This window comes from Passer montanus, unplaced genomic scaffold, assembly GCF_014805655.1.
Source record: "Passer montanus isolate IOZ18808 unplaced genomic scaffold, ASM1480565v1 scaffold8, whole genome shotgun sequence".
NCBI classification, from domain to species: Eukaryota; Metazoa; Chordata; class Aves; order Passeriformes; family Passeridae; genus Passer; species Passer montanus.
In genome coordinates, this window is record NW_024373256.1 from 16,110,727 (window position 1) to 16,134,811 (window position 24,085).

Genomic DNA, 24,085 nt, shown 5'->3' on the forward strand with positions numbered 1-24,085 from the left:
TGAATCACTCCAAGCAAATTGAAGAAACATACACATACAAATGCAGTCTGGGTTTCAGGCAGGTACGCAACCTCCAAAAAAAGTCTGAATTTAAAGGCATCCTTCTGCAATAATTTCCTCTTTAATAACACAACTTTTACCAAGTGAAAAGCATACAGAAATATCAAGTCCCTGAAGGTCCTTAAATATATAGCTGTAAAAACAAATACATTATATTTATGTGATAAATCACACCCATTCTAAAATATAATACTTGCTTCCTAAATAAAATTATGTATCACAGAACTCTGATAATTAGATTTGTCTTTGTGGTTCTCACAGAGTAGCAGAGGTTGCAAAGGTTCACACAAAATGTGCAAGTGATATTTTTCATTATCTTGTAAAAATATTCAGTACGATCATCTTCCTGAAAGTAGTATATGTATTTCAACCTGCATGCAATTTAGATCATCTTAAACTCTATAAATACTTATTAGTTACACTGCAGTAGTGTTCAGAGTGACAGACTTTTTAAAGAACACAAAATGTCAAAGATCTTTCTGCTGAAATACTCAAAATATATTTTGAGTATTGTATTACGACAAGGAAGAGTTAATAGATTTAAGAAGATCATGCACATTACTTTTAAGCTCTAACACCAATCTTTGAAAACAACAAGGCCTTTTTATACCTTCAGGTTTTCTCACTCCTTACCTGCCAGGTGCGGACCTGGATCCGATACGGCTCCACTGTGTACAGATTTTCTCCATGCACAGACAGAACTGGAGAGTCACAAAGGAAAGAGCCTGGAACAATCACAACAAAGCCATCATTACAATAAATCTGTTCTATAAAAAGAAAAAAAAAGCAACTTATAGCACATAATTTCCCCTATCTTGCACCAAATCTCTTTTTCGATCTGTCAGTCACTATTTAATCCCAACTCCCTAGTGTTTTAGCCTTCTTCCATATTGCTACATTTAAAAGCTGGGGCTCCTATTATAAACAGGTGTTGTTACACTCTGTCCATGGAAACAAGTGAGAAAGGAAGGGCAAAGAGTTGATACGGAGAGTGAAAGAAAGAAAAAATAAGTGCAGTGTGAGGTTCTGGTAAGAGAATTCACTTTTCCCTTCAGTGAACTGCAACTGAAGAGGGATAAGAGAATCTCTGTCAGAACAGTGGATCTGCAATAACTTCAGAAGTGGTGTAGACTGTTAGGACCTTGGTGGTAATAAAGTTCAAATAAATGATTCAGCATGGGAAAGTTATAAAATATATCAGTAAATACAGACAAGCAGAAAACATTTAATGATTTTTAAAAGACAAATGCCAAGATTTAGGATGGAATTGATGGAATTCTATATCATTTATTTTGCAAGGCAGAAATATTTAGGGAGAATTAATAATTTTAAAAGCTAATTTACTTGGCACTGTACAGAGCAATTTATGGGACAACTTCTCTTGAGAGCTGGGACAAAAAGCCTCCTTCCCAGTTCCTATATGAGTGCTATGTAACCTTGATGACACTTGCTCTCAAGCAAAGTGTAAAAGCGTTCAACAGTCATTTCCAAGTCTTGTCTGAAAAGGCAACAGCTACAAAAGTAGGAAAAAATTGCTCTTCTTGATCAAATCAATGGTGTACTTAAAAAAAATATAAAAATAAGTAGTTCTAGCCTCACACAATGTTTTGTGCAAAGCCCTCTATAATGTAATTTAGCTACATCATATAGAAGCTTTCTCTAGCCCTGAGAGTTTTTCCAGTCTAGAAGAAGGTGTTCCTGCCCATGACAGAGGGGTTGGAACAAGATGTGCTTTAAAGTCCCTTCTAACCCAAACCATTCTTTGATTCTATGCTTACAGTGCAACAGCTACCATGAATGAACACATAACTGTGGAAGAAAACAAGCATTCAGATTCTGACCAATGTTTTAAGTCCTACCTGCACTTCTGAAGGCATCTCCTGAGAACTCAAAGACAGCCACTTGCTTCCCATTCCAGAATACTACAGCATCCTAAAACAAACAAACAAAACACCAAATAAACATATACTTTTAGTTCCTTTTGGAAGCATGCAGGAATTGATGAAGTAACATGGCAAAACTCCCCTACAATAGCCACTAGTTACTAGTTCCTGTGGACATTGGGTTTGAAGGCCTTTAGCAGCCTAGAGGTTCTCTGGGTTCTGGTGAGCACCCTAGAGCATTTCTGAGTCCCTGTTCTATCTTGGAAAAATCAACTCTACCACAGCGGCATTGCTACTGTTATAACAATACCTTCATAACACACTATGTTGAATATTAAAAAAAAGACTTATAAAGACTTAGGAAGTTTGGCCTCGATAAACCAGGCAACTGATTAGGCAAATAAACAACACCACATAAAACCAAACTGATTAACCTGAGTTGCAAAGACTCCACTAGCATTCATATCAACACGAAGGCTGTGAGTGGTTCCTGTGCTGAAGATCGTCACATTGAAGAGGTTGGGAGACACCTGTACCACGGCCACCTGCTGATGAAAATGTGCCAACATGGCCTGCTCACTGAGGATCACCACAGAGCTGATGTTGTTCACTGCCAGCAGGTTTTTTCGGGACCCCCACTGCACATAATGGAAAAAGAAAAACCACACAATTTCATCTCTAGTCTTGAATTGTCACAGCAGTGTCCCAACAGAAGTAACATGGGAAAAGACAGAATACATATTTTTATACATACACAAAGTCCTACTATCTAAATGCAAACTATAGGGAATGGCTAGGAAATATGACAGATTCAAACTATTATGCTTGTTACTCAGTGTACTGGTTTAAAAGACATGTGTCTGCCAAGGAAGGCAGGAACCTTCCTGGAATGGAAAGATGGCCACCTCCCTCCAAATTATTATAACTCAAAAATACAGGGCTTCCAGGAAAAAAAATATGGGAAAAGGAGTACCAGTTCTTTACTAGAAAATATATATCTATAAAACAGAACAAACAAAAAACAACAAAGAAAAAACCCACAAATTTTCCCATCAGCCAAGCAATTTTCCCTTGGTTGTAGTTATGACCACAACCAGCAGAGAACGCCATTGGGAGAGGCAGAGGGTCTGCAGTGGGTCCCCCATGGCCCCAGGGGATGCTCCGATGTGAGCCCTGAGCCTCCCTGGGGTTAATGGTGGCCTCAGAAAGATAACAAATGGGAAGCAATTCCTTTGAGAAAACCTAACCCCCAACATTATCCACCCCAAATTTTTTTCCCATACCAACATGTTACATTGAACTTCCACTTTTTAACTATAGACATACATGCATCACCCTAATTATATACATATATACATGCAGATATGGATACATGTGGTAATCGGCGGAAGAAATGCGGCACTCGATATGAGTGATCAGCAAATCTCAAAACTTTTTTGATAGGCACATACATTTATATTGGTGTTAATGAGGCTAATACATATATTGCAAAAGGTGAGCTCATTATTGGTTAGTTACTTATCAGCTAACTACACCTACCTTAGCATTCTTGTGACTACTATGTTGCAGCTGTTCTCATCTTTTCTTCATATTTCTAACTAACAATCCTCTCCCCCACCCTGATGTTGCACCAAGGGCACAGTGCCCTTGCCTGATTTAGACACTGACTGCTGGCTCTTATACCTATCTCCTTCTTCCTTAACTAACGGTATTGTATCAGTGTGACTTTTGTCAACTAGCCAGCTGTTCACAGATACAGGCACAACATCATAGACAGTTCACCCCAAACGTTGAGGTATATGTTATGTTTCTCCATCTTTTTGCACCACCTACTAAGTGCAACCATGTCCCTGTTCAAAGACAACCTGACAAAGGGTTTTGTCTTTGCTCAAGTCAGAATTCATCCAAATAGTCTTTCCTAACATACTTCTCATATGTACCACTGGAATCTTATTGCCCTCTGCGGTACACAGGGGTTCAGACTGGGCAGGGCCAGCTCGCTTAGTGGAACCTCTGTGTTAACCAATCCTGTAGCCTTTGCTCAGTGCAGATCCCACTGCTTGAAGGTCCTGTTGTCTCCAATGTTGTTTTCAGTAGTCCATTTCACTGCTCAACTTCCCCAGCAGCTGGTGCATGGTAAGGAATGTGGTATGCCTACTAAATACCATGTTCTCTAACACAGGTGTTTAATAAAGTTATTCTTGAAATGAGTCCCGATGTCTGACTCAATCCTCTCAGGGCTACCATACGTCCAAAGAACCTGTTTCTCAAGGCCCATGGTGTTCCAGGCAATAGTTGCGAGTCCAAATCTATCTGTGACACCTCAATTTTTGCAGCCTGATTCACCTGTTCATTTTCAGTTCTCCTCATTAGCCCAACACTTGGGGACATGGGCATCCACATGACAGACTTTCACAGGCAGCTTCTCCATTCAAATGGCAATGTCTTGCCATTCTTCACCAGTCCAGACTGGTTTTCCTCTAGACTGTCAGTCGGCCTTTTTCCACCTGTCCACCCACTCCATGGAGCATATGCCAACCCCCAAAAGTCAGTGTAAATCTTTGGCCACTTCTCTCTTTCAGCAATGTCCAGGGCCAACTGGATGCCTTTGAGTTGCACAAACTGGCTTGACCTACCTTCTACTTTGGTACCTTCTTTAACTTGTCACATGGGGCTCCATTTGGCTGCTTTCCATTTTCAGGTTGTTCCCACAATGTGACAGAAATCATTAGTGAAAAGAGCATAGCATGTTTCTTAGTTGGCAGTTGATTGTATGGTGGAGTTTCCTCGGCTTACATCACCTGTTTCTGTTCTTCATCTGTCAGAACAAAGTCCTCGCCTTCAGGCCAATTCATAATTATTTCCAAGATCCCAGGGTGATCAGGGTATCCAATACAGGCGCGCTGTGTAATCAAGGCAATCCACTTACTCCATGTAGCATCAGTGGTGTGATGGGTAAAGGGAACCTTTCCTTTTGACATCCATCTCTGCACTGGCAGTCAGGGTACCAGGAGAAGTTGTGCGTCTGTGCCAGTCACCTCTGAGGCAGCCTCAACTCCTTCACAGGCTAACAGGATCTCCTCTCTTGGGGTGTAATTGGCTTTGGACCCTCTGTAACTTCAGTGTCAAAATCCCAGGGGCTGGCACAGAGTCTGACCAGGCACCTTCTGCCAAAGGCTCCAGGACAAGCCATGGCTCCCAGCTGCAGAGCAGACCACGTTCTTCACCTCTGGTCCTGTCCTGACTGGGCCAAGGGCTACTGCATGAGCAATCTCCTGCTTAATCTGGGCAAAGGCTTGTTGCTGCTCAGAGCCCCAGTGGAAATTGTTCTTCTTGCGGGTGACCAGGTAAACAGGGCTCACCAACTGACTGTATCCCAGGATGTGAATTCAGCAGAAACCAATGCCACCTAGGAAAGCTTGTGTTCCCTTCTTGCTGGTCAGCGGAGACATTGCTGATTGCTACGACCTTGTTGATGACCTTGGTGGGTATCTGGTGCCATCCATCTTGCCACTTCACTCCTAGTGATGGATCTCTTGAGCAGGTCCCATGATCTTAGTCTTTTGGATGACAAAACCAGCTTTCAGGAGAATCTGGATGATCTTTTCTCCTTTCTTAAAGAATTCTGCTGCCTTGTTCCTCCACATGATGATGTTACCAATGTATTGCAGATGTTCAGGAGTCTCATCCTTCTCCACTGCAGCCTGGATCAGTCCATGGCAGATGGTGGGGCTGTGTTTCCATCCCTGGGACAGTCGGTTCCAGGTATACTGCACACCCCTCCAGGTGAAAGCAAACTGAGGCCTGCCCTCTGCTGCCAGAGGAATGAAGAAAAACACATTAGCAATGTCAATAGTGGCATACCACCTTGCTGCCTTGGACTCCAGCTCATACTGGAGCTCCAGCATGTCCAGCACAGCAACATTCAGTGATGGTGTAACTTCATTCAAGCCACGATAGTCCACTGTCCATCTCCATTCCCCATCAGACTTCCACGCAGGCCAAATGGAGCCAAAGGGCAAGTGAGCCTTGCTGAACACTCCTTGGCTCTCCAGCTCACGGATCATCTTTTGAATGGGGATCATGGCATCTTGATTTTTTTGGTATTGCTGGTGATACACTGTTGAGGTGGCAATTGGTACTTGCAGTTCTTCTACCTTCAAAAGTCCTAACCACAGAAGGATTTTCTGAGTCCAGGCAAGGTGTTTAGCTGCTTAGTTCTTTCTGTCTCCACAGCAGCAATTCCAAAAGTCCATCAATGTCCTCTTGGGTCTTTGAAGTATCCATTCTTAATGTAGTCAATGCCCAGAATAGATGGGGCATCTGCATCAGTTACAAAGGGGTGCTTCTGACAGTCCTTCCCAGTCAAGCTCACTTCAGCTTCCAACAACCTCAGCTCTTCAAAACCCTCTGCAATCCCAGAAATGGAGATTGTTTCTGACCCCACACATCGTGGTGGCATTAACATACATTAAGCACCAGTGTCAACTAAAGCCTTGTACTCTTGTGGGTTTGATGTGCCAGGCCATCAAATCCACACAGTCCAGTAGACATGGTTGTCCCCTGGTGCCCCTACCTGGCTACAGGCAGGACCCCTCTAATACTAGCTCTTGTGAATACATACGGGAGGCACCTTCCAGTGGGTCAGATACTTGCCCATGGGAAACTGGCACTGCAGTCAGTCTCACTGACTTCCCTTTTCCTTTCTCCTTCAGTTCTTATATTCAGGGTGCCAGGACACAGGTAGGTTTCCTGTCCCACCATTTTATGTCTTCTCCACGGTTGAGTAGGAAATATCATAAGTCAGTTTGTGGGGCATACCCACTCTCTCTGTCTGGAGGGCATCTGGCTCTGACTTCAAGAGCTCTGGTTTGCACTGGTGCCACAAGTAAACATCTCTCCTTGAGTTTTTTATTATCATCCTTGAGACTCTCTACCAATGTCTCTACAGCAGAGATGTGGGTCTGCATGAGGCCTCGGACCCTACTCTCATAATTCCTAAGTTTGCTTGCTACAGAGCCCATTGTCTCTTGGTTGCGCCTGAGATGCATGTTTGCCATTAAACTGGAATATTCAAATGGCCCCTGATGTGCCAGACTCCACTACATTTGCACTGTGCACCTGACCTCGTTAGGGTCATTATCGTGTTGTCCACTCCTTCCAAAAAGTCTCTCCAACACTGCCATTTCCCTCAGGCATTGGATCCTTCCTCCATGGTCTTACATGGCTTTTTATGATGGCGCTCCTGCAGTCTGTCCCTGTAAACAAACCTCTCTTACATTTGCTAGAAGCCACTTCTGGAAAGAAAGGGGTCCTGACTCCCTCACGAATGCCTGCTCAATGGCCACACCCTGGGCCACGGATCCCAAAAGCCTTGCTTTGGTACCATCAAGTTGCATGCCTGTACGCATAAGGTCCCAAACTTGAATCAACCAAGCCAAAAAGGTCTTGCCCCCCCCCCCATCATGTAATGCCTTTTCACAGACTGCAGAGACTATCAAGCAACAGGGACTCAATGATGATCTCAGGTTCTGGCTCCTCTGTTGGCCTTGAGGGTCCTGGCTCTGCATCATCATTAGCTGGGCACACCGAATTGGTTTTATCCTTCCTCATTGCAAAGGGCCAATTGCTGCTGCTGGCTGCCCCTGTGGTTTAGCTGGAGGCTGGACATTTGTAATGTCTGTTTGTTCCACTAGTGCGCTATCCCCCTTTCCCTCTGACTGCAGTGGTTCTGCTAGGCAGTATCCCCGACCTCTAGGGCAGGTTTTGGGGCAGCTACACAAGGTAGCCTCACCCTGTCTCTGAATGGTGAATGGACCTCACTGAATAAAAACATCAAAAAGAATATGGTATCTTTAACTTCTAAGGGAAATTTTAACTCTTCAGAAGCTGTTGTTGTAGGCCCAAAGAAGTGGGTGAAGGGTTGGGAGAAAACTCCCCCTTGTGTTGCTTTGTCTCAATAGGTAGCATTATTAAGGAAACTCCAAAGATACAGACTTCATCTGTGATAGTTATATAGCCTTGTGCCCACATTTCAGAAGAAGTTTACAAGCACTGAATTCCCCACCTTATTGACCCATTCTACAAACAGGGTAACAGTCACAATGGCCTTCATTATAGGACCCATGTTTGAATAATGACCTGCAAACAGGCAAAACATAGCCATGATCATATGTCAACCAAACCAGGGTAGGCTAGACGACATGGTAACATCAAAGTTTCTGCATCCATTCTGCTGCCCAACAAAGTTTCTGCATCCAGTACACAAATGGGTTACTCAAGAATTAGTATTCTCTTTTCACCCTTTCCTCTCAATGCCCTTGAGCTGCACACTGGTTATCAGTTAATGTCCTGGTTTAAAAGACATGTGTCTGCCAAGGAAGGTGGGAACCTTCCTGGAATGGAAAGCTGGCCCCCTCCCTCCAAATTATTATAACTTCAAAAATACAGAGCTTACAAGAAAAAAATATGGGAAAAGGAATAACACTTCTTTACTAAAAAAAAAAATAAATAAATATATATATATATATATAAATATAAAAAACAATAAAAAAGCCCAATGACCAATTTCCCCTTCAGTGCAGTTACGGGGGCTGCAGGGGATGCGCTGTTTCTGGACAGTGCTCCATATCCTGTTACCTGGAAAAGGCTTGAGTGGGAAAGCTGACACAATCACTTGTATCTATCAGGAGATGTATGAGAAACTTACAGCACACTTTATTTTCTATATCCCAGATCTTTTGTTACTGAAGCTTGTTAATAAAACACTTGGATTCTCCATTTTCACAGCACTTCTGTTTTAACTTTGAAAGTAGGACGGTGTTACAGACCCTCACTCTATACCAACACAGAGCAAGCAAATACCACTGCTTTTAAAATACTTTCCACGCTTATGAGAAAACAGAATAATAGCAAATATAAAATTACTTTCTCTGGAAAGTCACCAGATAGATTTGATTTTCTTTCCTTTAGAAACTAATAGGGATTGTTCGCACATATGAATCACAGCAACAGAATGATGTAAAGTATAACAGAAACACTTAAAAATTGAAAAAAAACTAATAATATGGTATAAATCCAACAACCAAAGATGCTGGAGCATCAAAAGCACAAGCTTTGCCTTTTAGCAGAATGTGGGTGGCAAAAAAAGCTGTTCATTAATATAAAACTTCTAAAATTTAAATGCATGATTGTTACACTCAGTACTTCTCTTCTGCGCATATCAAAATGCTATTAGGCATAGAATGATAGTGTTTAACCTCATTGTGACAAATTAAAAAATTCAAAATAAATAAAAATGCTGCATCCCAATGTTTAACAGACAATATGTTAAAATATATAGCATTCCTTTCCAGATGGCACATCTCACCAAAGAATATTTGGTTGTAAATATATATTTTTATTTTTATAACTACCAATGAGATTAAACTTTACATTGAGAAAGTGACAAATAGAAAAAAATTAATAAAATCACTCAGTCAGATTTTCTTGCTTTTTTAATAAATTTAAGTAAAATTGACATTCCTGATAATCCTTTTTTTTTCAGAAAATAATTTCAGGGAGCTGAATCCAAAGGTTTTGCCAGTGAGCCATATGATGGAGAGACTAGCTACAAACAGGGAGTATTTCTGCCCATTTCAAAGTCACTTGATTCTCAGGGGTTTTCCTCCTACTTCTGAAGAAGGACTAGCCTCTGCTGGAACACATACTCAGAGATCATGACAGAGATCATGTTCACTGGTTTCACAAAGATGGTCATTCACCCAAGGTTTGTGAAGTCCACTAGCATTCAAGGAGGCTCTTTCCTTTCTTACCTTTATCTGAGTGACATTTCCTTCAAGTTCTGTAGATGCCTGGAACTTCCACTTCTCCTTGCCCTCCAAAGCCCATGTGCTCTGATGAGATCCTGCTGCTTTCTTCCACATTGCTACTCTCCCCTTGCTAGTTCCAGCTGCCAAGATACCTGCCATTCACAAACATCTCAGGCATTTCATCTTGGACTTCAGAAAAACAAATTCACATTACATAATGTAACAGGCAGCAATCTCTGGTTCTTGGGTAGTGAGAAGCCACTTTCTAGCAGCAGCATTTCTCTCCTCATTGCAAACCAACACCCTAGTCCTATACTGGTGAACTTTTCTGGAGAGCCAGTGGGAGAAGTTCCATATGGTAAGGGGCATCTTCTAAGCTACTAGATGAAGTGATTTTTTTAAATGCATCAGACAATTACTTCATTTTAACCTTTTCTTAGAATATAGAACTAATGAATATCCTGAGCTGGAAGAGTCCCCAAGGGTCATCCAATCCAGCTCCTGGCCCTGCACAGGACAGTCCCAGCAATCCCAACATGTGCCTGAGAGTGTTGTCCAAACACTTCTTTACTTCTGACAGCCTTGGGGTCATCCCCACTTCCTGTTCAGTGCCTGACCACCTTCTGGGGGGAAAAACTTTTGATATGTAGTCCACCCTTCCCATGGCTGGACACACCTATAGCTGTTCCCTTGGGTCCTGTCACTGCTCACAAAAACCAGAGGTCATGCATGCACCCCACAGTCTCCTCTAGGACGAACAAACCGAGTGACCTCAGCCGTTCTTCCAATGGCTTGTGTTTGTTTTTAAATAGTTAGTTTTGCAGTCACTTTGGGCAAGCAACCACTGAAAACCATTGCAGCAGTTATCAGCTGTGCCTACAGTAGCCAACAAGGCGGTGCCCAGGAGCAGGTCTGTAGAAAGGATCTGTTGTAAGGACCTGGCATATACACAATACATATCACTAAGCTCTATTTTGCACTAGCTGTAGTGCAGGCTTGTAGGTTGAATGCCCAAAACATGTTTATTAGGTGTACTCCAGGGGTACTTGTGTCAAAGGGAATCCAGCCCATGTGTCACAAGACAGCTCCACAGTGAGTCCAAGTGTAGTAGAGCAGCGAATGATTTCCCTGCACCTTTCAAGACATATTTCCGATCCAAACTAAAATCTTCAACATCACATACTACCACTGAGATCCTCAGTCACAAGACAAACATATTGAAATTATTACAGGGCATGGAAGGCTGAGGTTTGACAAGGTTTAGGACCAGAGATCACAGCTGCCACGTTATTTCTCACCTTTAGCACTGCAGTAAGATACACAGTTAATACATTCTCCACCCTCAAAGCCAAACTGCATATCTAGGGAGAGCACATAGTTCTCATCTTGATCCAAATCCCAGAACCTAAGGCACACAAAACAAGGGTGTTAACCATGCTTTTCTTTCCAGGTATCTTGCCAAACACAGTCAATAGGATGCTGTACACGGCATTAATTTACTCTTTCCACAACACCCAGAAAATTTAATTTTTAAAATTAAATGGTCAGAAGCTTCCTGGGGAGTGTGAATTTCTTAACAATCTCCTTCCTTTTCCTTTGAGTTTTTAATCTGAAGCATGTTTAGGGATATTCTCCTAGGAAGAAAGAAGTCAGAAGCAAGTGTAGCTTTAAAAAAAATGGAAGAAGTGAGTGCCAGTTGCAATTTTCTTCCTCCCTAATTATGCTTCCTCCTCTATTTTAAGAATATTCCTGGGTTAGTCAGTAGTCCTTTGGATTCCAGATTTATTTTCTAGAACTAAATAATGCCACGAAGCTATTCCTTCTTGATACTTGGTCTTTACTGCATTCTCACAAAATGAACGAAAGATTCTGATAGTAGCAGACAGAAGCTCAATAAAGGGAAATACTGATATTAATGGAACCCTCCCACAAGGTTAGAGGAACAGATAGAGCAGGTCATAATAAACACATGAAAGAAAAGATTGCAAAAAAGGTAAAGCTACAAAACACAGTAACATAACAGCATGGCAAAGCAACATACTTTGAAGGATTAGGGAAAGAAGTAATTGAAATACTTGTCTTATATTACAGTAAAATAAACATCCTGAAAAGTAAGCACTTTTTTTTTCTGGTTGCTGATGCCATGAGTATCCTAAGGATCAGAAAGTAACTTTGGCAAGAATGGCAAAGGAGATGTATTTTCATGCAAAGCCCCCAACTGGATTTATTTTCAGAATAAACCAATAACAGCACTCAAGGAAGGAACAGAGTAGGTAGCACTGCCTGACAAAATAAAATACCTAGAGAGGAAGCAAGCCATACCAAATTAGTTTCTGTCCTTGAGGAAAAAAAAAATCATTTCATTTCTCTACTTATTTTTACAAACAAAATTAGGAAATGTTGGGAGTTTTTCATTATTGGTAAAAAAACCCCAACCAACATTTCAGTAAAATACTCAGTTCATTGTAGACTGTACTTTTAGCTGGCCCTTCTCAGGGGCAGCCAGAACAACTTTTATTCTTACCTGATGACTGTCTCACCTAGTGCTGTAACAACCAGGCTATGGTCTACTAGAATCATGTCTGCAGAATGACCAGTCTTCCCGCTCAACTTCACCTGTTAACCATAAGCAAATAAATACATTTACAGAAGGTAGGAGGAGCACGCTGAAGGACACTAAGCATCTGAACTGCACAGTTTGGCTAAAAAGTAAAAATATGAAAATAACTAGACTTATCTGTAAATTCAGACAGACACATTCAGACTGTGAATTCAGATGATTCTGACAATGATCACCATAAAATGCATCAAGACTGCAATGTATGTATTTAATAAAAGAAAACTTGTAGTGGGTTAATTAAGTAGATAAGGAACAGTATTTTACTCTTGCACTAGAACTTCTCTTAGAATTTAATAAAGATCCCTTTAAAATGTGAAATTCCAGATCTTACTTCTAGTCAAACGTAAGTAACGAAAGAAGTGGACAGACACTCCTGTAATACACAAGCAACCAGTGTTTTTTCTGCCTTGGACAATGCAGTGCAGAGGATCAGGAATGGGACATCACACCAAGATCAATGTGATCAAGTGAAGCCAAATTTATTACCCCAAAAAAGCTATATTTATAATAAGCTTCTACTGTTCACGTGTCTCTAGCTAATACATGATTGGTTAATCCTAGGTGTTCACACGTCTCAAATAGAATGCTGATTGGATCATCTGATTTTTCACGCACTTTACTGTGGTAGTCTGGCCCACCCTTTGCTTCTTTTTTCTCACTTTGTCACACTTGCTGAGTCTTGATGGCTCTTCTTCCTGTATCTTTCTCAAGGATATACCGACCCTGTTTCTGATTATGTCCATTATTCATTGTCCATTATCCATTGTTACCAGCAAGCTGGATTGTGCATCAGCTGAATATGGCCATTGTTTTGCAGAAAACTCCTCAGCCTGCAAAAAATCCTCAACAGTATAAAAAGAAAAACAAAAATATTAGAAAAGTGAAGGTTTGGGGTCTACCCACAAGCAGCATTTTGTAATAGCACAAGGCATGGTGTGAGATATTTTCTCTTTAATTTCCACTTTTAATTTCTGGAGATCCTCTGTCAGTCTTTCCACTGAGGAGGCACAGGCCCATAATGGGGTGGAGATAGTTTCTTCATATATCTGGGGTTTGGTCACCAAATAGTCCACATTTTATTCTCCTTCTTTCCATGACATCACTCCCAATGAGTTGGTATGTGACATCAGCACGCTCTGTAGGAACTTCTGCTGTATGTTTTGCGAACACTGGATGTTGTCTGGATTAGTAAGGAATTGCTTGTTATTTGAAAATATCATCTCCAATACAGCTAATTTTCTCAGGTACCAGATACCTTGCTCCATAGTGTTCCACATGTCTCAGTGCACTAAAAGGTCATCTTTCCAAGGAAACCTTTCCCTCACATTTGACAGGAGTTGCATCCAGAGGCTGAGAGTTTCTGGTCCTTTCCCAATCCTGTGGTCAATACTTGCATCCCAGGATGTGGATCCCAGTTGCAAAGTGTCACTACCATCTAATTTCATCTCATGGGCCTTGATAGCCCAGCATCAGAGCACCCAGATCATCAGGGGCTCACCTGACTGGAGGCTGAAATCTTTTTGCATGTCTCGCAGCTCACTCAGGGATAGGATTTGGGTGATTATTCTCTGGTCCTGCCTCTTCCTCCTGTTGTGAGGGCCCTGCTTCCTTTTCATCGCACTACATGAACTGATTTAGTCTTGGATTTCTTCTTCTGAATACAGGCAGCTGCTCTTAGCACAGGCTGTTCTTGTGGGTAAGCTGCAGTTTGAATGGCCATAGTGCCTGTTGCTTTGCTTTCCTCCTCCTTCCTCTGAGGGTGCTGTATAAAAACAAGCAGTGTCCAATAAATAGTAGCCAGGATCCAGCACGTTCCATAACTTTGCACCTCTCTGGAACTGCCACAGCAATTCTCTTTCAAACACTTTATCAGAGCCCTATAGTTGTTCAGGGGTGAACTTCTGAACCAGGAGTATTCTTTCAAGAGCTGGTCCATTTTCTCCCACATGCCACACCACTAAGGACTATCCATCCCAGGACATGTTTCCGGACAACTTCCCTAGAAATCTCTGTCCTAAATCTTAACATGGTGTACACTGGACAGAGAAAACCTAGTAGACATATCAATGAGAGCATGCTTCTCAGATCACTGTGAAACAGATCACTGTGGTGGATACACAGCGCATACACAGGAATATATGCAGGGTTAGTTATCACACCCACATGAACAGACCAAGCAACACCATGGAACCGGGGAGCTCTCTACCTAAACCAAAAATGCTTAGATCAAAGTTATCACAATCCTCTTGAGCCTTACCTTGGGCACCAATTAAATGTGGTGGCTTAACATCAGCAAAAACTTAAATGCCAAATAAGCCATGGCCCTTCTCCTGCCCCTTCTGGTAAGGGAGGGAGACGTGCAGGGACCATGGATTGAGACAATTTACTGAAAGCAAGAAATAATGGAATAACAAACATAAAGTAACAACAGCAACATGAATTTTTAAAAAATATCCAAAACCAGAAGGTGTTTTAGCCACAAAAAATTAGTTTTATGTGGCTGCTGAGACCAAAACCAAAATGGTGGATGCTCCCCATATATTGCGTCCATGTGACTCCCCCAGTCTCCTGCATGCTGTCGCAAAAAAAAGGCAGTATGGCAAGAAGCTTCCTGCCCCTCCCAGGCCAAGACAATGAAAAACAATGGAAACAGACCCTCCTGAAAGCTGGGTCATCCAAGATGGGTTGCACTGCAGCCCTGCTGGGCTCAGTTCCACACAAGCGCCTGCACCATTGCTTCTACCACTCCACCACACTGGGGGTTGATCCTACAGGTTGCTGCCACTTCCATGAAATTCTGCTGCACTCTTTTTGGCCTGGCTTAGCTGGAATGGGCTTGGCTGGGCTCCCTTTGGCTGGACTGGAGGCCTTCCCTGTCCCCTGCCCAGAGTCTCCCCATTGGTGCTGCCATTCAGCATGCATCAGTTCTGTGTTCTGCTGCTTTCTTTTCAGCACCATATCCCATAGCTGCGCCTCAGAGAAAACGGAAGAGGGTGGATGGCAGGGGCAGAAGACAAGAGTCTGCAGGGCTGATGCTGACAACCTTCCCATGAGAGTGTGCAAGGCAGAATGGTCCCCCCTTAATGGGGTGTGTGTGTTTTCTCCCTGAAAACAGTGATGATATAGGTGGTATAGAATGACTTAGCTGCATCTACATGGTGCTAAGTACCACCCACCTCTGCAACCAGGACTACTGGAATTTCCAATTTTTTCTCTAATTCACTAACAAACAGAAAGTAAGTGTAAAAGAATTAAGATAGGGTCAAAATGAAAAGAACTATGAGAAAAAAACAAGATGAAGGATGAAGAAGACAAGATGAAAACCATCTTTCCAAGTTCAGTAACACATCATTCTATTCCACTTTTGGATAAGCTATTTTTGCTTCCTTATCAACATACTATATGAGAAACAAATACGACTGTTGAATCATTTGAAAACAAAATAGTGATAATCAAAAAACAAAACAAAAGAACTTACAAAGAATAAATATTGCAACTTTATCCTGCAGTATGACTCTTACCTTCATGAGCTCTTCTGCCTCTCCCTCAGGAGAAACTGCATGTAAGGACAACTGCAGAGTCTCTGTTATTACAAGTAAAACATCTCTTTCCTCTAGCAACAGGAGCTTTCGGACCAGACTGTCTGTAGACAATACCTGCCTTGTCTTCCCTTGCTCATTCACATAGTGCACAGAACCTGTAGCACAAATAAACAAGGTACAGATTTTATTTTATATCTTTTAGCTACAAAAGCCAAAGTTGAAGCTTTCTACCTTAACAAAACATTCCTCAAGTGCTGAAAATGTAAAAATAACAAAAATTCTTTCATTTTCTATTTTGTCTCAGGATAGACAGTACGATAGCTGACCAAACCAATAAACCAAAGCATAGTTTTCCCTATTTAGAAAATCCAAAGGGGAATACTTTAAATAATTTTAAACTGCAAGTAAACTTTCTGTATGAATGATAGCTTCTGAAATCTTCAGTCTTAGAAAAAAAAAATCTGTGAAAGAAGAATGGCAGCTAAGAATTGGTTAAATTCACAGCAGAGTTGAGATGACAGAAAACTGTGGACCTGAGGTTCTTAACTGCACCACACACCAAATTCAGCTTTAATCCATAATTTGACTGGCAAATGGGACAGTGCTTTTCTAAAAACACTGACATGCATAACTAATACACCTATCAACATTTTAAAAGCCATTATAATGTCATTAAGTTGAACTATATAATCATAGACTCACAGAATCATTAAAGTTGGAAAAGACCTCCAAAATCATCGAGTCCAACCTTTGATCAAGTAGCAACATACCCAATAACCATACAATGAAGTGCCACATCTAGTCATTTTTGAAGACTTCCTGGGATGATCACTCCACCACTGCCCAGGGCAGCCCATTCCAATGCTTAACAACCCTTCCTGTGAAGAAATTCCTTCCACCAGTCTGCCCTTCCCTGGCACAACTTGAGGCTGTTTCCCCTTGTCCTGTTCCTCGCTCCCTAGGAGCAGAGCCCAAACCCCCACCTACCTGAAGCCTCCTGTCAGGGAGTTGTGCAGAGGCAGAAGGTCCACCCAGAGCCTCCTTTTCTCTAGGCTGAGCTCCCTCAGCTGCTCCTCATCAGACTTGTGCTCCAGACCCTATCCCACCTCTGTTCCCTTCTCTGGACACACTCTAGCCCCTTAAGGTCTTTCTTGTCATGAGGGGCCCAGAATCGAGGTGCCTCAGCAGCATCCAGCACAGGGGATGATCTCTGTGCTGGGCCTGTGGCCACACTATGGCTGATCCAAGCCAGGTGCCACTGATCTTGTTGCACATCTCTACTCAGGTTCAGCTGCTGTCACCAGTACCCCCAGGGCCTTTCCTGCTGGGCACTTTCCAGCCACTCTCCCTCAGGCATGGAACACTCTGTGGGGTTGTTGTCACACAAGTGCAGCACATGGCGTTTTGCTTTATTGAATCTCATACAGTTGGCCTTGGCCCATTGCATGCACGGGTTTAGGCAGCAAAACCCCCAGCAAGCAGTACAGTTGTTTGAAAGTGGTACTACAAAAATCATCCAAACCAATGTAATCAAAATCTGACAGATCGCAAGCCACATTCACATAATTTCTTAGCAAATCACAGTATTATATAAGGGCAACATTTTACATCACCGCAAATCAAAAAGCCTATTAAATAGCATCTTCCCCCAAAAGCTTAAGCAGAAAAAACAAGTGTATAAGAACGAACATTAAGAATCCGCACCAAAATGTATGTGATGTGATCTGAGTAAAAATAATGTTTAAATTTCCAAAACTCTTGCAAATATATTACCATTCCCTACATTTCAGCTATATAAAAAAAAAATTCCAAGTCCTGCCCACTACTTTATTTTCTCCCTGCAATAAACCCCTGCATAGATATCCTCAGCTTCTTAAATCACGGGACATTTTGGTTTTGAAGGGACTTTTAAAACTAATCTCTTTTTAACCCTCTTGCCATGGCAGGGACACCTCGCACTGTCCCAGGTTGCTCCAAGCCCCATCCAGCCTGGCCCTGGACCCTTCCAGGGATCCGGAGGCAGCCACACCTTCTCTAGGCACCCTGTGCCAGGGCCTCATCACCCTCACAGGGAACAATTCCTTCCAACATTCCATCTAACCATGTCCTCTGGCAGTGGGAAGCCATTCCCTTGTCCTGTCCCTCCAGGCCCTCCAAAGTGCCTCTCCAGCTCTCCCGGAGTCCCCTTAGGCACTGGAAAGGGCTCTGAGGTCTCCCTGGAGCCTTCTCTTCTTCTGGTGAACACCCCCAGCCCTCCCAGCCCGGCTCCAGAGCAGAGGGGCTCCAGTCCATGAAGCATCTCCATGACCTCCTCTGGACTCATTCCAACAGCTCCATGTAATTCCTGTGCTGAGAACCCAGGAGCTGGAGGCAACTCTGCAGGTGGGCTCTCACCTAAGTGAGGCTGAGGTGCAAAATCACCCCCTCCCCTGCTGCCCATACTGTGGGATCAGCCCAGCACACAGGGTATTTTTGGGTGCCAGCGCACGCAGCTGGGGCATGTCCAGCTCTCACCAGCACCCACGAGTCCTTCTCAGGACATTTGGGCCTTATGGCAGATCACTACTAGATTAAGAACTGAGTCCAAAATACATATGCTCAAATCAACTCAAGCAATGAGGCTGGTCACAAAGAACAGTCAGACAGTATCATTTGATTGAAATTTGGGAAGTATGACAAGGAGGCTGTCTTGGGGTGACTTTATAATACTGTATCTCCTATCATCTGCTTTATGCCCAGATACAGGTTCTGTAACTTCAAACTAGGTCTGAGAGAGGGGGGAGAAGCCGGGGGAATTCTTTCAGCAGTTTGTGTTCAAACGCAGATTCTCCTAGGATCTTTCTCAGGAGAGAAGAGTTAAATTCTTTTGCTTGTAGCTAGCCTCTTTTTGTGAGCTGAGTCAAGAAGTTTTTCCCAGGACTGTGGCTTCTTCTTCTGGAACTTTTCAGCTTTGCTTTAGTCCAAAAAACCAGACCATAACCGGGAGCCCCTCGCCACAGCCCAGTGGGGGAGGCTGCAGGGACACCCGGCTCCAGACCTCGGGAGAAGCCAAGCAGGACTCTAAAACCCACCAGCTTTCTCCGCAGCGAGAAGGTTTTAGTATCTAACATTACTCATTCTTGTTCCCGTGCCTGCGTGCTCTCTGTGTGTTAAATAAACAGGTTTTTTCCCTTTTCTCCAAGAAATTCCTTTCGTGCGGTGGGAAGAGGGTGTGCCGCAAACCTGGTTTTTTTTCAGAGACTTCCCTTTCAGGACGTTTCCTCCTAACTTGTCTCAAACCGAGACAGAAGCCCAAGCCAAGGACAGCACCTGCAGGACACACAGCCTGTCCCTAGATGGGGCTCTGCACCATGTTGAGACACGCACCTTATGTGTGGAGACACGAGGCTTGATTCTATTTTTAGAAGGCTGATTTATTATCTTATATTATACTAAAATACTACATAAAAACTATACTGAAAGAACTGAGAGAAAAGAATGATCAGAAGGCTACAAGGAACAAGAATAGAATAGCATGCATAACACATTTTGTGACTGCTCGCAGCCTCGGCACAGGTGGCTGTGATTGGTTATCAATTAAAAACAATCCACATGGACCAATGGAAGATGCACCTGTGGCATTCCACAGCAGCACACAGTTATTGTTTACATTTCTTTCCTGAGGCTCTCAGCTCCTCACGAGGGGAAAAATCCTAGCAAAGGATTTTTCATAAAATATCATAGCTACAGCACCATCACAACAGTGGCTTTGAAGGTGAGAACGGAATGGGCACAGCTTCTCTAAGTTTCTCTCCTTGTATCTTTATGAAGTACCCTGTGTCCATTTTCCATTGAAATGGTACCTTTCTAGTAAAGAGGTTTGTATTCACACATTGAAAGAAGGTACACTGCAAACCAACCACGCAGCTGGTCCATGTCTCTCCTGTAAGCTGTACTGGTGCTGTACTGGTGCAAACAAGGGGTGTCAATTTTGGTACAACACTGAATCAAATTGTAATGGAGCTGCAGAACCAGCATAACTGAAATGTTTTCAGAACAGTTAACACTTGAATCAACAGGATGACTCGAATCACCTATCAGAAACACCCATTATACAACTTCTCACACACATTCTGGCTCCAGTTCAGAGAGAGCAAATTACAGAGAGATGGCATCACAAAAAAAATTGGGGTGGGAAGAAAGTTAGCTTAGCTCAAACTAGTACCCAGAAGACTAAAAAGGATAGAAAAAGACAGAGAAGAGTAAAAGGCAAGGAAGAGGAAAATGCAGAGAAGAAACTGTATTAGGCAGCAAAATAACAAAATAGATTCTCAGACTTTTTTTGTTCCGTAAGACTGAAGCATGATTTCAAAGCATGAGGAAAAAAGTGAAAAGAAAATTGAGAATTTAAGATGTATGTTTTAGTAGAATTCACCTATTTATAGAAAAAATAACCCACAGCACATGCATTCTTTTGAAGCTTTGAACAAAAGCTAATTTTATATACACTTGTGTGTTAGAGATTGTTTTCCTCATACTCACTTCTTCAGGAACCTGACTAACCCAGTACCTCTGGTGACCTTGTGAAAAAGACCACCCTGAAGATTATAAGATATCAGTCATTTTATTAATTTCTTACCAAACATTCTATAGCTCCTATAGAATACTCTACCCTATTGAATATATTAATATGAGGGATATATGAATATACCACAGGTGTCAGATATATGAAAACAAGACTATCATGCACTGAGCTATTTTGAAGCTCTAAGGAAACAACTTCCCAGCCAAATGGAAAAGTGGTTTTGCTCTTACCATCTGTCAAAGTGATAAAGAAGGAGAGTCCTTCCTGGACTGCCATTTTCAGAGGTGGTCCTATTCCAGCTTTCTTCCAGTTAAACATATCCAAGGCTTTCTCATCACCACTCACAGCTGCTTTTGCCAGCTGTACAAAGTCACTGCAAAGAGAGATACTTCATTCCCAATTCTTTTTATAACTGTAGTTTCAGTCTCAAAGAATGGATGAGCAGTTAATAAAACATATTGTATAAAGAGAACAAAGATGATTCATACACTGATTGAAAAAAGGGCAAATAAAAGAAGATACAAAACAAAATTTCAGTATTAGTTTTCATTTGCATTGTTTCACCTTTTTTTTCAAAACACATCACTATTTTTTCAGAGATGTGAAACAGAAAAGCCCAGACAAGGAAAACTCTGCTTTTGCACTACAGCTGCTTCTTATTTCTTGCCTGGACAGGAAAGAAATAATAACGTTTAAGAACTGAATTTTAATTTAATTATTTTTTACAATAATATGATAATTGTGTTTCCAGTGTGTTTATGGCTTTCCACAATCAGCAATATTGCTAATTAGAAGAACTAAGACAGACGAGCCAACAGCAATGGATAGAAGATGTGGAGAAGAGAAAGAAGACCAGTTACTGCACACAGGACACAACTACCAGAGTGGGAGAAGAGCTTGAAATACAGGGCAGTTAGGAAAATAACATTTTAAAATATATTTTAAAATAGTTCATTTGTGGGTAGGACTTTCTTTCTGTGGAAGAAGACAAAGACTTGGACTAGCAGAGCTGTGATGGGGCCAATACTCACTCTGTAGGAGGGGGTGGCCGAAAAACACAGTGCCACAAGCATTTCCCATACTCCTGCTTAACCAGGGCAGGACTCTGGACTCTGCCCTGATGGTCCATTTTCCACAGATACAAGACACCGTGCTAGAAAAAGACAAGTTAATTCATTACCCTTTGCACACAGATGAGAATTGAGACTCAAGCTAAGAACTGCACATAAAAATAAATGTTTTATTAACAGAGCAACACCCTTCCTTTTGTTTAGTTGACACGCACAATTACGTCCACTGTAAAATAAGCCACAGGGAATCAAAGCTATCTTTAACATTATATTATTTTCTCCCTTAAAATCAAATTGTCTAAAAAAAGCCTGTTGGTCCTATTCTTTTTTAGTTAAATCACACTGCCAGAGCAATTACATGGAACAGTCTTGGTTTTCTTCTGCAAGTAGCAGATGTAAATATTTGTCTCGATAACGCCCTTTCTACATTTTTTCTTGCAAGTAGTCTGATAGCTTAATTTTTAGCAATTTAAATAAAGGATAGCAGAGTATATGCATCCCTCAGTAAGTGCGTACAAAACTGATGTAGATGAGCATGGGTATATGAATAGACATGTAAAGTCACAGGATGCAGAAAGACTAAGGGCAGAATTTTTTAATTTCTGGAGCTTTCCTCCTCTTTCAGAGCAGACATTCAAGAGCTTACTTTTAGAAAAATCAAGATCTTACTTTTAGAAAAATAATCTAGTAACTAGAAAAATCATAGATGCTGAAGAAAGGAAGACTGGTTAACTAATGAACTCAACAGTGGTCAACACAGGCCAGCCCTCAAGCCTGGCACAGGTGCTGACATAACTCATACCCTGCAGTGGCAGCTCAGGAGCAACAAACCCCTGGTGACTGGAAAGAATGGAGACAAATTCCAACAAACTGACTTACAGTATAGCCGCACAGTTGGAATGCTAAGATGATTATTTATTGTTGTTGTTATGCTAGTGTTTATGAAACCAAATTGCATTTAGGAACCTTCCATGTAAGCACTACATTAAAAAACTCAGTAACAATTTTCAATATCAAGTTCAATCTCATTTTATTTCATTAAGATAGACAACAATAAAGTGGTATTAGAATTTGCTCTATTTTTATTTATTGTTTTCAATGAAGTATCATCCTTTTCCTGGAAGTGAAAGACTGGTAGCAGTGGTCATTTATTCTTCACAATTCTAGCTAGAAGCCACACAAGATGCAGCCGAGACCTTCCAAGATAACAATTCCCTCTTTTTTTCCTAAGATTCAAAGTTCTGACTTCTTTTCAACAGTAAGATGACAATAGTTATACTATCCAAAACTGTTATTAAGTGCTATGTGTCTTGCAGCTTAAAGAATGCCACTCAGCTGTGCAACTGTGACCCTGCTGTACTCCTGTCCCAAGAGGACATTTGCAGTTCATAAAATGTTTGCTAGTTATCTCTGAAAATCACAGGACCCTGTGAACCAACCTTGTTGGTTCCTCCTCTCACTTTTCCATCAGCTTTACACGCCACCAATTTCCAAGGATCCCAACTAATACCACCTGCACCATTTATAAGCTGGAGGAAAAGCATGCAGCTTTCTAAAGCTGCTGACCTTTGTTCCACCTCCTTCTAGATATTCCAGCCTGTATCCAGATAAACTACTTGCAATCACAATTCTTAGTTTGGGGCACATGAGATTGGAAACAAAAAAGCCTCACAATCTCTCCTAAGTCACACTGGAAAGGATGCAGAACTCATCTGGTTTCAAATCATATTTTTTAAAGGACAGAGGACATTGACCTTATCATCTATCTAAATGTCCTTTCCAAATGGAGATATTCTCTGATTCTACCCTGTAACTTCCCAATAATTTTTAAAAACCCAAAGCTTTAGTTACTTGGTATGAAAGCAATTTGCCTTACAAATAGGCTTTCATTATAGAAAGCACCTAGATCCTCTCTGTGATCAAAACATGGAAATCATCCATGTTATTTTTACTTAAAATAAATTAAAAGCTTCTGATTTTCACAGTATCCTATTCCAACTTTATGAAGTTATTTTCAAATAATTTTCTTGCTTTCAGGATGTATGATCACAGAAATCCTAGTGAAGATAAAATCATAGAAGATGCTCAGTTGGAAGTGACTCACACAGATCATCAAGCCCAACTCCTGGCCCACACAGACAACCCAACAATCCCACCCTGTGCCCGAGTGCTTGTCCAAAGCCTCCTGGAGCTCTGGAAGCATTGCAGCTCTGAGCATTCCCTAGGGAGCCTTTCCAGTGTCCAACCACCCTCTGGGTGAAACAGAAACCAAATCAGGATCCAAATATTTATCTTATTTCTAAAGAATTTCCTCTAATATGAGCAGAACATGATCCTGGCAGCACTCATCTAATGGAAGTTTCCTAAAAATAAACCCTCATGGGAAAAATATTAAAAATAAACTTATAAGCTATTGGATAATATATAGGAAATGAAGTATATCTGTGCTGCACCTCAGACCATAGCATAGTGACACTGCTTTGAAATAAATTTGAAAAGTATTTTCTTCATAAATGTAAGCTCTGTCTACATCAA

At 41.7% G+C, this 24,085-nt stretch overlaps 1 protein-coding gene across 4 annotated transcripts in view; it reads right to left on the minus strand.

Moving 5' to 3' along the window:
• Positions 1 to 24,085, minus strand: part of IFT140 (intraflagellar transport 140) — an 88,300-nt gene that overhangs the window by 55,930 nt on the left and 8,285 nt on the right. For 2 of the 4 annotated variants that reach the window (XM_039732503.1, XM_039732504.1), the window contains 9 exons: positions 21,512 to 21,633; positions 20,711 to 20,853; positions 15,896 to 16,071; positions 12,279 to 12,370; positions 11,053 to 11,159; positions 9,758 to 9,906; positions 2,378 to 2,581; positions 1,920 to 1,992; positions 694 to 785 (listed from right to left, as the gene is read on the minus strand). In XM_039732503.1, coding sequence (XP_039588437.1) covers positions 694 to 785; positions 1,920 to 1,992; positions 2,378 to 2,581; positions 9,758 to 9,906; positions 11,053 to 11,159; positions 12,279 to 12,370; positions 15,896 to 16,071; positions 20,711 to 20,853; positions 21,512 to 21,633 — 1,158 coding nt within the window. Of the gene's footprint in view, positions 1 to 693; positions 786 to 1,919; positions 1,993 to 2,377; positions 2,582 to 9,757; positions 9,907 to 11,052; positions 11,160 to 12,278; positions 12,371 to 12,989; positions 13,334 to 13,872; positions 14,137 to 15,895; positions 16,072 to 20,710; positions 20,854 to 21,511; positions 21,634 to 24,085 lie in introns of those variants that run through there. The other 2 variants (XM_039732506.1, XM_039732507.1) reach the window with 2 other exon arrangements.